The following is a 14,224-nucleotide window of genomic DNA, read 5'->3' on the forward strand; positions in this document are numbered from 1 at the left end:
TGAGGAAAAACTGGAGTTACTGACTAAAGGCAGTGACATCTATAGGGATCTTGACACATTTTTGTCAGATTGCCCTCTGGAAACCTAACTTGTTTGCATGCCTATTAGCAGAGCATCAGCACCTGTTTCACCACATCTCCAAGAGGGAATGTAAACTTTAAAACATATGCAATAGTGAAAGAGGATATCTCATTGCTTTTGTGCCCTTTTATTTTTATTACTACTGAGACTGGACATATTTTCTCATAGTGGTTGACCTATAATCTTAAGGAGAGAACATATTTTTTAGCAAAATTGTTTAAGACTATTACAAATTACATCTTACTCCCATTGCATCCACATCTTCAGAGTTGTACTAATTCTCAGCCTCCCAGAGTCCATTAAGGGAATTTTTTTTTTTTTTTTTTTTTTTTTTTTTTTTTTTTTTGAGACAGAGTCTTGCTCAGTCACCCAGGCTGGAGTGCAGTGGTGCAATCTCGGCTCAATGCAACCTCCACCTCCCAGGTTCAAGCGATTCTCTTCCTCAGCCTCCCGAGTAGCTGAGACTACAGGTGTGGGCCACCATGTCCGGCTAATTTTTGTATTTTTTTTTAGTAGAGATTCACCATGTTGGCCAGGCTGGTTTTGAATTCCTGACCTCAGGTGATCCACCCACCTCAGCCTCCCAAAGTGCTGGGATTATAGGCGTAAGCCACTGTGCCCAGTCCTGGCTAATTTTTATATTTTTAGTAGAGACGGGGTTTCACCATGTTAGCCAGGCTGGTCTTGAACTCCTGACCTCAAGTGATCCACCTGCCTTGGCCTTCCAAAATGCTGGGATTACAGGCATAAGCCACCATACCTGGCCTATTAAGGGAATTTCTTTTAATGAACGAAACTGTATTATGATAATAAAGAGCCTGGGCTTGTGTGTAGGAGCAATGCCAAGCCTTGCAGTTTAGCCTTCCGTAACCCTGAAGTTACTTAACCTTGCTATGCTTCAGCTTAACTGTAAAACAGGGTTGATAATACTCACAGTAATTCTCATGAGATAGGAATTTTTCAAGCTTTTTCAGTAAGAGGTAGCTGCTATTAAAAATGAGAACTGTTTCTCTCCTAATTGCAAGAAATCCCTAACAGATATAATCAAGGTCTGATAGCACAACACTCCTAGAAGCCAGAACTTTTCAAGTGTCAACAAGTTGCATGTTTCACCTCATTATTCAACCTTTTACTGGGTAAAGGAGCAGCATAGATAGTGGGCCTTTTTTTAACGGCATGTGAGGGAGTTGGCAATGAGATGGCTCGTGCTACTAGCAGAAGAATGACCTCAGGGTCTTGCAGGACACACAGTGCTTGCTGATCTGAGGCTGGGCGCAGTGGCTTATACCTGTAGTCCCAGCACTTTGGGAGGCTGAGGTAGGAGGATCACTTGAGCCCAAGAGTTTGAGATTAGCCTGGCCAGCATGGTAAAACTCCATCTCCACAAAAAATACAAAAATTAGCCTGGCGTGGTGGCATGCACCTGTAGTCCTAGCTACTCAGGAGGCTGAGGTGGGAAAATGACTTGAGCCCGGGAGGTCAAGGCTGCAATGAGCTGTGTTCACACCATTGCACTCCAGCCTGGGTGACAGAGTGAGACCCTGTCTCAAAAACAACAAAAAAGGTGCTAGCTGGTCTGGTACTTACTACTTTAGAAAGTTGCCCTGGACAGGCCAGGCATGGTGGCTCACGCCTGTAATCCCAGCACTTTGGGAAGCCCAGGCAGGCGGATCATGAGGTCAGGAGATCGAGACCATCCTGGCTAACACGGTGAAACCCCATCTCTACTAAAAATACAAAAAAATTAGCTGGGTGTGGTGGTGGGCACCTGTAGTCCCAGCTACTTGGGAGGCTGAGGATGAGAATGGTGTGAACCTGAGAGGTGGAGCTTGGACTGAGCCGAGATTGCACCGCTGCACTCCAGCCTGGGCGACAGAGCCAGACTCCATCTCAAAAAAGAAAAAAAGAAAAAGAAAGTTATCCTGGATAACACGGTGAAACCCCATCTCTACTAAAAATACAAAGAATTAGCCCAGTGTGGTGGCAGGCACCTGTGGTCTCAGCTGCTGGGGAGGCGGAGGCAGGAGAATGGCGTGAACCCCGGAGGTGGAGCTTGCAGTGAGCCGAGGTCGCGCCACTGCACTCCAGCCTGGGTGACAGAGCAAGACTCCGTCTCAAAAAAAAAAAAAAAAAAAAAAGAAAGAAAGAAAGTTGCCCTGGAACTGACAGCGTAAGTCCTCATCCATTTCTTCTCCCTTCTTCCCACAGGGTGAAAGAAAGCACTACTTCAATACTGCTGCTAAGCCTATGTGATCATTCTAAGGTCATTACAAGAATTTGGCTTGCCTTTAGCATTGGGCTTGTGTGTCCATCTGCCTGTCTCTCTAGGAATTTAGATTTTCATTCAAAGATTTTTCTGTCACTGAGAATTTAATTTTTGGTATATCTTTGAGAGTGTAAATTTCTTTTCAAGATTTAAAACAATAAGCTGCAAATTTTAGATTATATCTAGAGTCTTCCACACTGAGGATGTGAAGATGATATAGACTAGCTGTTCACCAGGCTGACCAGGTTGACTGCCAGATGGGTTGTTGGTAGTGCCAGAGGCACCCTGACATCACTCTCTGAACTGCTTTCTCTTTCACATTCTTGTATTTTTCCAGCTGACGGCCCAGAGGGTGGGTGCCAATTCCACCAGCAGCTGCAACTGAAAAGCAAGGTTCAGAAATGTCAGATATCCTCCGGGAACTGCTCTGTGTCTCTGAGAAGGCTGCTAACATTGCCCGGGCATGCAGGCAGCAGGAGGCCCTCTTCCAGCTGTTGATTGAAGAAAAGAAAGAGGAAGAAAAGAACAAGAAGTTTGCAGTTGACTTCAAGACGCTGGCTGATGTACTGGTACAGGAAGTTATAAAACAGAATATGGAGAACAAGGTGAGAAAGGTCACAGCCAAGGTAATTGCAAAATAGTTGCATCTGTGGCTTTCCCCATCATAAAATAGCATGCCTTTTACACCTCACCTCTATCATTGTACTAGCACCTTGAATTCAGGTAAACATCCTGGATTTTTTTCCTCCTTGTCATGATTACAATATTGATAAAATGTTCATTGCAGGAAATCTTTAAAATACAGAAAATCAAATAAGAAAATAAAAATCACTCACAATTATAATACCTAGAAATATACACTTCAGTATAGAACCTTTCATTTACTAATGAATTTCTTTTTAATAAATAATACATATTTTCTGGAAAATAAGCAAAAATAAGAACCCTTTTAGTCCCACCACTGGAGAAAACCACAGCTGTGCTTTGCTAAATATTATAACATTTTCCTTCTGTGTGTATGTGTGTACATGACCCATACAATGTATTGCAACAGAAATGACAGCGCTCTGCTTTGTAACCGGGTTTTGTTTTTTTTTTAACTTGATATATTAAGTTCTACCTTGTGGCTCTCATCATTTATATAATGGTTGCTTCAGTTATGAGATTGTACCTGGAGACTTAAAGTCTCCTTTATTCTAGTAGAAAAATATTGTTCTTTGTTATAAACATATAAACATGTTAATATGTTAATATAACAATGATTGCGACTCTAACTTTCTGGAGCTGACTAAAGAAAGAAACTGTGTTAATAAATAGAAATAATAATACTAGCAGCACTTATAAACGCTATGTGCCAGCCACTATTCTAAAATCTTTAAATATATTAACTTATTTAGCTCTTATAACAATTTGATGAAGTAAGAACTACTGTTACAATGTAATGGGTGAAAGAAGGGAGGCACAGAGAGGTTAAGTAACTTGCCTAAGGTTACACAGCAAGTAAATGGTAGGACCAGTTTTTGAACACAGGAAGACTGACTCCAGAGTCTGCATTCTTTGCAATATTATAGTGCCTTTTATATGATAATGTAACCATTACATTTGGGAGAATAGAACTTTATGGCAGAAAGCATTATAAAATATTGGAATAATTTCTATGAAATTTTCAAAATATTGAGAACCATTTAGAATCGTTTAAGTGAAATCTTGACCACAGGTGAAGAGACTAAATGCCATCATGAAATCTCTACAAACTATACTTTTTCATGTCATATGAAATCTGACTCCAATAAACTAAATGAAGCAAATTTATTTTTGTTTTTTACTTATCAATATAGTTGGGTGCAAGGGATGGTTGAGCAACTGGATTAAAAATGTATCAACATTAATTTTTATGGGCTAATATTTGCCTCAAAGCATTATAAAAAGTTCAGGTGGTTATTTGTTCATGAGCTAAAATAAATGATATTCCATTTTAGCTGTATAAAATATCTTTATTTCATGAGCCTTTTGTCTTGTAGTCTCAGAACCGGTCTTTAAGCAGGCTTGGGAGACTGAGTGTCAGCCCTTGATGAATGGGCTGGTTGCCAGCCCTTGTTGATTTGTACTGTTCCACAAAATAATATGAATACTAAGTGGTTGTGGGCATTATTAAAGCTATTTGTCATCTGCAAATGACCGAGTTCAAATATTTGAAGCATGTCCTTGCTTTTGTTCCCTGAGAACATCATGTGTATCAAATTTTAGCACACATTTTGAGAAAAATTATCTTTACTACAGAAAGGATTAGAAGCAAAATGTATCAGAAAGCTTCGTGATCATACAGAGATGACAGAAGATCCTTACTTGACTCCATTTATTCACTCTATATATTGATGCTTAAATTATTGGTCAATAAAATCTTTCTTTTTTTTCATATCCCCTTCCTAGCCTGAATGATGATACATCTGAGAGTAGGGAAACAAACGCCTGGAAATGAAAACAAAATTGAATGTTATCCTCTAACTCCTTCTATCCAGTCTCAAGTCATGCTTTTAGATACTTGATCAACAAAATTACCTTGTATAAGCTACTAGGATGCTGTTTAAGAGCAAGAGTTAAAACATGTCCTTTGTAAATATTCGAATTCTATGGCTCTTAAGTAGAAGGATGAAGTTTCTAGAAGTACTTTTGCAAACTAAACAGGTCATAAGGGAACCAAGCATCTACCATGATTTTGACTTTCTAGAGGGGCAAAAGGGCAGAAAAATATTAGAAAATTAAGCACTGAGCCAAGCTGACTTCGTTTTTTTATACTTGGATTGGTTTCTAGAATTGGAAATTTTGGAATTTCAGTTCTGATTGTGCTATTTAATTTGAAATATAACATTGAAATCTGTTCAGAATTGAACATGTATATGGGTTTTTGTTTTATTTTTCATCATATTCTGAATCATTCAGTTTCCAGGCTTGGAAAAACATATTTTTGGAGAAGAATCCAATGAGTTTACTAATGATTTGGGTAAGTATAAGAATCTTAATGTGTCTTTGTAATTTAATTATCACATGGTATTCTAATCTCTAATTTATACCATGAACTAAATGTTTGGAAGCCACTTACTGTAAACAACATAATATATTTGAATGTTAAGGTTCATTAAATTTCTACCTCAGAATGTCATGCCATTTAACTTAAGTAGAGAGATATGGTATCTTAGAATAATTTAGCAAGTCCATGTATCATTTTAGATATAAATCTGTGGCATTTAAGTAACTTATAACTCAAGCTTTGGGAAAATCGCATGGCCCTTTGGGAATCTAATGTAAGTTATCAAAGCCCCAAAGATGCCCATCTACACAATTGTGCAGACAATATCAGATCCTAGGTTTAAACCCATCTGTGCACTCTTGGGGAAGTCCATGGACCTCAGCTAAAAGTTCAGAGGAGGCCATGGCTCTGAAATACTTACTGTGTGATCTTGAGCAAATCACCTCATCATTTCTGTCTCAGAACCTCTGTGAAGTACGTGGACTAACTAAAAGCTTCCTTTTAGTACTAAGTTTTTTGGTTTGTTTGTTTGCTTTTGAGACAGAGTTGCTCTGTTGTCCAGGCTGGAGTGCAGTGACACAATCTCAGCTCACTGCAACCTCCACTTCCTGGGTTCAAGGGATTCTCCTGCCTCGTCCTCCCAAGTGGCTGGGATTACAGGCGTGTGCCACCACACCCGGCTAATTTTTGTATTTTTAGTTAGAGATGAGATTTCACAGTGTTGGCCAGGCTGGTCTCAAACTCCTGACCTCAGGTAATCTGATTACTTTCAGAGAAACACTTTTTTTTTTTTTTTAGTTTGTTTGGATTTGTTTAATAGTAGAAGAATAAAATAGTGAACATTAAACACTGATCGTGTGACAAATACTTAAATATCTAGAAACACAATTACAAAGAAAAAATGAATTCTAGATTAACTCTGAAAATTTTGTAGTCTCCTTCATGCACCATATATTAAGATGTAGTTAGTTCTATGTTAGTAAGAAGGGAAAGAAATACCATTTAAACCTCTGAAGGTTAAAAATAACACTTACACCTGACTTACAAGCAATCTTACATTTAAAAATCTACACTTGACTACTGCAGTTTTTTTAATACATCATTTGTCTAGAATTATAGGGGGAAAAGGCATAGCCATATCCATTTTCCTGTTTGTTAAAAGGGCAGAGAAATGTGGAGAGGGGAAGAGGAGAGATGGCGATGATGATATTGCAGGCAAGACCAGATCATAGGAGGGGATTTAGATTTCCCTCTCAGTGGGATGAGAGGTCTCTGGCAAATTTCAACAAAAGGAGTAATATAATTTGTTCCTTTGAATGATCCCATAAGTTTTTCCGAGCCCAGAGTAGGTGTGCAGTAAGAAGCTGTTATTAGTTTTACTATTCCCCAACTTAATTTACTTTGAACAGTCTAATTTACTTTGAATTAAGTTAATTTAACTAAACTTGACTATTTCTTGCTGATTCAGTCATCACTGTAATACATGTCGATTGTGCTCCCCATACTTAACTGGTCATGTAATCGCCTCAGGATCTTGTTAAAATTCAGTAGGTTGGCCAGGCTCGGTGGCTCACGCCTGTAATCCCAGCACTTTGGGAGGCCGAGGCGGGCAGATCACGAGATCAGGAGATCGAGACCATCCTGGCTAATACGGTGAAACCCCGTCTCTACTGAAAAAATACAAAAAAAAGTATCCGGGTGTGGTGGCGGGGGCCTGTAATCCCAGCTACTCGGGAGGCTGAGGCAGGAGAATGGCGTGAACCCGGGAGGCGGAGCTTGCAGTGAGCCGAGATCCGGCCACTGCACTCCAGCCTGGGCTACAGAGTGAGACTCCGTCTCAAAAACAAAAACAAAAACAAAAAACAAACAAACAAAAAAATCAGTAGGTCTGGGGTGGCGTCTGAGGTTCTGATTTTTTTTGTTGTTGTTGTTGATGGAGTCTCCCTCTGTTACCCAGGCTGGAGCGCAGTGGCACAATCTTGGCTCACTGCAGCCTCCGCCTCCCAAATTCAAGCGATTCTCCTGCCTCAGCCTCCCAAGTAGCTGGGATTACAGACGTGTGCCAGCATGCCTAGCTAATTTTTTTAAACTTTTATTAGGGACAGGGGTTTCACTATGTTGACCAGGGTGGTCTGGAATTCCTGACCTCAAGTGATTTGCTTACCTCGGCCTCCTAAAGCGCTGGGATTATAGGCATGAACCACCACGCCCGGCCTCAAGTTCTGACTTTCTAATAAGCTCGCAGCTGATAGAAATACTGCTGGCCCTTGGAATAAGAAGGGTAGAAGTAGCTACCTAGATAGCTACTAGATAGCAGGAGTATCTAAAACGTTCAGAAGTGCCATGTTTTCTTAGTTTTTAAGATTTTTTTTTCCTCCACTGCTGTCACCTCTTGTTGCTATTAACTTGCCTATTTTTTACCAGCCTCTTCCCTCACTTCTGTCAAGGGCTGAAACCAGATTAATCAAGGGTCTAAGAAGCATGTTTAAAGTGATGGTAAAGCACCTGGCCTCGGTAACTTATCATTTGAAGCAGCAGCTTTGCTTATGTTCTGGTTCTCAATGGGCCTCACAGAGGAGAGCTATTTATATGTATACCATTTAGAGGCATAAAGTTTTACTACATTTAAAGATTAGTATATACCATTTTATGTTACTTAGCTTAAACAATTTTAAGTTAAAAGCAGTATCTATAAAGAGGTAGAAGCACTTTGGTGTGCTGAAAAACCTCCATTCTTTTCAATAACATATTCAGACATAGACAGGGTGACTTAAGTATATAAAAAATCAAAAGACAAATTTTAAAAAGATTAATGATCAGGAATTCAGGAATTATTAACTGACAATGTGTCCCTTAACTGGGATACAAAATTGCGCCCACATGGGCATTTTTTAGGGAGGTCTTTTGATTTCCTGAAACCCATCCCTTACTATTCAGGTTAAGTGTGTGGGTAGCCACTGGGCATCTGCCTTGATGAAGCCCCGCCAGGTGATTCTGGCAGTCAGCCAGGCTTAGGAACTGCTGGGATGGATATATCGCCCTCACTTAATCTGTGTACAGCTTTTGATTCACTCTCTCGCTAGCTCACTCTCTCTTTTGCTTGCTTTCTCATTCTCCCTGTCTTGCTCTCTGTCTCGCTCTCTCTCACTCTTTCGCTATCTCTCTCGCTCTGTCTCTTTTTCTCTCTCTGTGTGTCTCTCACTATCTCTCTGTCTCTTTTTCTCTCTCTCTGTGTCTCACTCTGTCTCTTTCACTCTCTTGCTGTCTCTCGCTCTCTCGCTCTGTCTCTCTTGCTCGCTCTCTGTCTCTGTTCTCTGTCTCTCTTGCTGTCTCTATGTCTCTCACTCTGTGTCTCTTTCACTCTCTTGCTCTCTCTTGTTCTGTCTCTCTCTTGCTCGCTGTCTCTTTCGCTCTCTCTGTCTCTCTCGCTCTGTCTCTCTTGCTGTCTCTCTTGCTCTCTGTCTCTCTTGCTTTCTGTCTCTGTCTCTCTTGCTCTCTGTCTCTCTTGCTTTCTGTCTCTCTCTGTCTCTCTTGCTGTCGCTATCTCTCGCTCTTTCACTGTCTGTCTCTCTCGCTCTGTCTCTCTCGCTCTCTGTCTCTCTCACTCTCACTCTCTGTGTGTGTCTCTCTCTGTCTCTTTCACTCTTTCGCTCTCTCTGTCTCTCTCACTCTTTTGCTCTCTCTCTCTCTGTTCTTTCTCCACTGAAACTCTTGAAATGTAATGGTTTATCGTGTGGCTTTACCCTAGGGGAAAAGATTACCTTGAGGTTGTGTTCAACAGAGGAAGAAACAGCAGAGCTTCTTAGCAAAGTCCTCAATGGTAACAAGGTGGCATCTGAAGCATTAGCCAGGGTTGTTCATCAGGATGTTGCCTTTACTGACCCAACTCTGGATTCCACGGAGATCAGTGTTCCACAGGACATTTTGGGAATTTGGGTGGACCCCATAGGTAAGTATAGGAGAGTATGTTTGTTATTTACAATCTTCTTTGGTGGTGGCGGTGGGCGGGGGGGGGGGTTGGAAAAATTAAAAATTATTGAGTGTAGTTTAACTCTCCTAGAAGTTTTTAAAAATTTAGTTTTAAAACAATGAGAGTTGAGGTGTATGTGTCATGTGTTCTGTATAAATACATATATATTATAGCTGTGTGTCTATATACACATATCTATAACAGGTACACACATACAGGCACACATGCCAAGATGAACTAACTTATCTTCAAAAGACTGGTAAGTAAATGAGAGGATGAAGTGAGAGCAGTTATGACCAATTGAGCACACATGCCATTTAAAGAGCACTTAGCTTTAGCAGATTGTTGCCATATGGGAGTCCAGGCCAGCTCTTCAGATTTTTAAAGAGAAACCAAGATCCAGGGTTTTCAGCGATATATCCCAATTCCTAACCATTAGCTACTAATTCAGTTAAACAAGCAAACAATCAAAAAAGCACTGTACAGGTCAAGCAAAAAGCTTAATGTGACGCATGAGCAGTTTGTGAGCCCTGTATAAGCTCTACATTATTTTGGTCATGATTGTGATAGAACCGTAATATATAATCCATTGTTTCCAAAGTGTAACCCTTCTACCCTTCTTTTTTTTTTGAGACAGAGTCTCATGTTGCACACAGGCTGGAGTGCAGTGGCACAGTCAGAACTCATTGCAGCCTTGTCCTCCTGAGCTCAAGCGATCCTCCAGCTGGGACCCAAGTAGGCAGCACAGGTGCATGCCACCTCACTAGGCTAATTTTTTATATTGTTTTTAGAGAAGGGGTTTTTACCATGTTGCCCAGGCCGGTCTCAAACTCCTGGGTTCAAGCGATCTGCCCGCCTTGGCCTCCTAAAGTGCTAGGATTACAGGCATGACCCACCACGCCCAGCCAGCCTTTATTTTCAATGATGCTATTAATACAAAGTTGTAGGTAATAATTTTAATAAGCCCCCCCCTTCCTTTTTTTTCTTCCCCACCCAACACAATAGGACCATTCAAGGAGCAGGCAAACTCCTCCCTGGGCCCTTCCCATCCTACAAGTGTATTCACAGGATGATATTGAAATAGGTTTAATCTTCAGATAATTATATCACATTCAGCCAGTGGATAATATATGGAAACTAAAAACCTTTCCCCAAATATTTGATCATTTAAGGGTAAATTGGCATCAGTTATAGTTTCTGAGGGACAGAGATCTCCTGTTTGTTGGTTCTGCCCTGAACTGATTCTGTTTTCGAGCTCTTTGAAAATCTTTTGCCAGGCACATCCTTAGCCGTGTGCTAACTCCCTAGACATCGGCAGTCAGCTGCTGGCATGCACATCTCTTAAGAGGAAACCTAGTTTCTCTGCCTCTGTTTCATAGGAGCACCGTTACTTTCTTTTTTTGGTGCCACCATCATTGATTGTCTCTTTCTTCCTTCTAACTTGAGGCACCAAATAATAATAGTAAAAGATAATTTTACCTATGACCGATTACGGGAAGGGGGCTTTTCTTTTTTTCTTTTTAACATTTTTGTGGTACATAATAGTGTATGTATTTCTGGGGTACATGAGATGTTTTGACACAGGCGCGCAGTGTGAGATAAGCACATCACAGAGAATAGGGTATCCATCCCTTTGAGCATTTATCCTTTGAGTAATAAACAATCTAGTTACACTCTTTATTTTAAAATGTACAATTAAGTTCTTATTGATTATAGTTACTCTATTGTGCTATCAAATAGTAGGTCTTTTTTTTTTTCACCCATTGGAAGGAGGCTTTTCCATCTCACACTGTACTAGTCCTCTGATTAGTAGTATTTCTAAAATAATCCCACCAATTATTCTGGTTATTACTTTTTAAATGCTTTTGATAAGTAACAAATATTTGAATGCCTGTTATATGCAAGTCACTATGCCACAGGAACTATAGACACATCCTCTCCCTTCAAGAGTTCTCACATAGTCAGGAAAAATGAAACACAAGCAATTTAGAAGTACAAGAGGCCAAATAACAATTCAATACAGTGACATCCAAAGGTAAAAAATTATTGCTTACCAAATCAGTAGAAGAGAGAAATGATATGGAACAGAGTCTTCTAAATAATCTTTACCTGAATCCAAACACATTTGCTTCCTTTTCCAGATTCAACTTATCAGTATATAAAAGGTTCTGCTGACATTAAATCCAACCAGGGAATCTTCCCCTGTGGACTTCAGTGTGTCACCATTTTAATTGGTGTCTATGACATACAGACAGGGGTTCCCCTGATGGGAGTCATCAATCAACCTTTTGTGTCACGAGACCCAAACACCCTCAGGTAACAGGCAAATATTTTTGGTATATTATAGTTGTTAGAACTTGTGACCTCAGCTTTGCTTATTGTTAGGATTATCACTATATGACATTCCCATGACTTAACACATAGGAGTGTTCACACTGAAAGTCTGCATATTTGAATTAAAGTTCTATTTTCAATCTTAGATTTGCATAATTTTATTTGAGGCCAAGTACATGCTGGTAGAAATTTTAAAATTAATACTATCTTGGAGAAATCATAGTTTTACATTTGGAATATAGTAATCCTGTTCCCTGTTTCTAGAATCCACTCAAAATCAGATTAGTGAAGTGGTGGTAACACTGCCTTCCAATACATTGGGAATAAGACAGCTGCCATCTCTGTATAGCCAGTTGAACTTTGGTATTATTTTAGAAGTTCTAAACAAAATGTGAAAATTATCCTGTGAAAAGATTGGTAGGCATGGCAGTTAGGATCAGAACCTAACTCACACTCCCTTTCTGCCTCCTCCCACCCTTCCATGTACTCTTAAACAGAGTGTAGAAAGCAGCCAGGACCCAGCAGGGCATGGCAAAGTCTAGGTGGAACAAGCAGCTTCAGCTTTTTATTGAAATAGGTCATATTTTTTCACTTATATAGGATTACATGTTTTTATTGAACCTTGAGTTGCTTCAAGTAACAATCATTTGCTCTTTAATAGTCATAAGTTTATACCTCTTAAGTTTTAATATTTTCCCCCTGCCCCCGCCATCTTCCAAACTAAAAATGGGTTTCTGCTATCTTTAAAAGGTTAATAAGAAATTGAAAAGAATTGGAATAATATGCAGACATAATCATGGCCTAGTAATGGAGGTGGTCAACAAAATAGTTTGTGGCACAGATTCAGAGTGAGACTTTGTGGGTTTGAATGCAGATTCTACCACTTTCTAGCTGAGTGGGCCTCAGCAAGTTACTTACTTTCTCTAAGCCTGTTTCCTTATCTGTAAATATGTAACAACACAGACAGTAAGTTAAGCATTGATAAAGGGAAGGTGCTATAATTATTGTGGTTGTCAAAACTAATAACATTGAGTCCATCTTTCTTTGTGTTGGAAACCAAAGTGAAACTAGTGAATAAGAGAATGAAAAGGAGTTACCAAATAAAGAAAACCTTGTTATAAGGATTGTACAATGTTTGCAGATTGAAAAGAGATATCACTTATCTATTCCTTTTTCCCTATTAAACTTTAAATACTAAAAGTTGTAATGAAATTTTGCAATGGTTCTGGAAGCTGGAAACCCCATAAATGTTTTAGTGTTGTCCTAGATTGATGTGATAATGCCATAAAATTGAAAGCATTTCTAATTGCAACAACTCAGGCAGCTGCACGCATATAAGTAACTTTCGGAAATAAACTAGCTACCTGATATCTATTCCTAGGCTTAAAGGTGTTAAGATTCACCATGTTATGATGAATTGTGTATTTCTTCATATCATTAAGTTTGCAAGTGACATTAGTAATGAAAAACAAATGTGATAATTATCACCAATTGAAATTTTTCTTCCACAGGTGGAAAGGACAGTGCTATTGGGGCCTTTCTTACATGGGGACGAACATGCATTCACTTCAGCTCACCATCTCTAGAAGGAGCGGCAGTGAAATACACGCTGGAAACACAGGCTCTGAGGCAGCATTCTCCCCCAGTTTTTCAGCCGTCATTAGTACAAGTGAAAAGGAGACTATCAAAGCTGCATTGTCACGTGTATGTGGAGATCGCATATTCGGGGCAGCTGGGGCTGGTTATAAGAGCCTTTGTGTTGTCCAAGGCCTCGTTGACATTTACATCTTTTCAGAAGATACCACGTTCAAGTGGGACTCTTGTGCTGCTCATGCCATACTGCGGGCCATGGGTGGGGGAATAGTAGACTTGAAAGAATGCTTAGAAAGAAATCCAGAAACAGGGCTTGATTTGCCACAGTTGGTGTACCACGTGGAAAATGAGGGTGCTGCTGGGGTGGATCGGTGGGCCAACAAGGGAGGACTCATTGCATACAGATCCAGGAAGCAGCTGGAGACATTCCTGAGCCTCCTGGTCCAAAACCTGGCATCTGCAGAGACGCAGACATAGAGGAACTCTAACCCCGGTGTACATACATAAACGGAACTGTGAAACTGTTTCCGATTATCTCTGTCTTCTGAGGATAGCTTTGTCCTGTTGCTGGTTAACATTCACTTTCCTCTTTTGAGGAGCATTTTTCCATTATGTATTCATAATAATGTTAATTTCAATAAATGACATTCATGCAGTAATTATATTGGTGTATGAAATTCTTACAGTGAATATTGTGCTGTTAGTGCTTGAAACACTTCAGTAAAATATTGGCCAGGCGCAGTGGCTCACACTTGTAATCCCAGGACTTGGGGAGGCCAAGGCGGGTGGATCACGAGGTCAAGAAATCAAGACCATCCTGGCCAACACGGTGAAACCCCATCTCTACTAAAAATACAAAAATTAGCTGGGCTTGGTGGCATGCGCCTGTAGTCCCAGCTACTCAGGAGGTTGAGGCAAGAGAATAACTTGAACCCGGGAGGCAGAGGTTGCA

General features: G+C 40.1%; 1 protein-coding gene across 13 annotated transcripts in view; it reads left to right on the top strand.

Moving 5' to 3' along the window:
• LOC105468216 (inositol polyphosphate-1-phosphatase) overlaps positions 1–13,934 on the top strand; it is a 31,720-nt gene extending 17,786 nt beyond the window's left edge. For 6 of the 13 annotated variants that reach the window (XM_071073080.1, XM_071073082.1, XM_071073083.1 and 3 more), the window contains exons 2-7: positions 2,685–2,973; positions 5,288–5,348; positions 9,124–9,324; positions 9,983–10,093; positions 11,487–11,661; positions 13,191–13,934. In XM_071073080.1, the coding sequence (XP_070929181.1) occupies positions 2,749–2,973; positions 5,288–5,348; positions 9,124–9,324; positions 9,983–10,093; positions 11,487–11,661; positions 13,191–13,749 (1,332 nt within the window). In that variant the 5' untranslated portion in view covers positions 2,685–2,748 and the 3' untranslated portion in view covers positions 13,750–13,934. Of the gene's footprint in view, positions 1–2,289; positions 2,345–2,684; positions 2,974–5,287; positions 5,349–9,123; positions 9,325–9,982; positions 10,094–11,486; positions 11,662–13,190 lie in introns of all 13 variants that reach the window. The other 7 variants (XM_011718294.3, XM_011718296.3, XM_011718300.3 and 4 more) reach the window with 4 other exon arrangements.
• Positions 13,935–14,224: the final 290 nt, after the last annotated feature.

This window comes from Macaca nemestrina, chromosome 11 (assembly GCF_043159975.1).
Source record: "Macaca nemestrina isolate mMacNem1 chromosome 11, mMacNem.hap1, whole genome shotgun sequence".
NCBI lineage: Eukaryota > Metazoa > Chordata > Mammalia > Primates > Cercopithecidae > Macaca > Macaca nemestrina.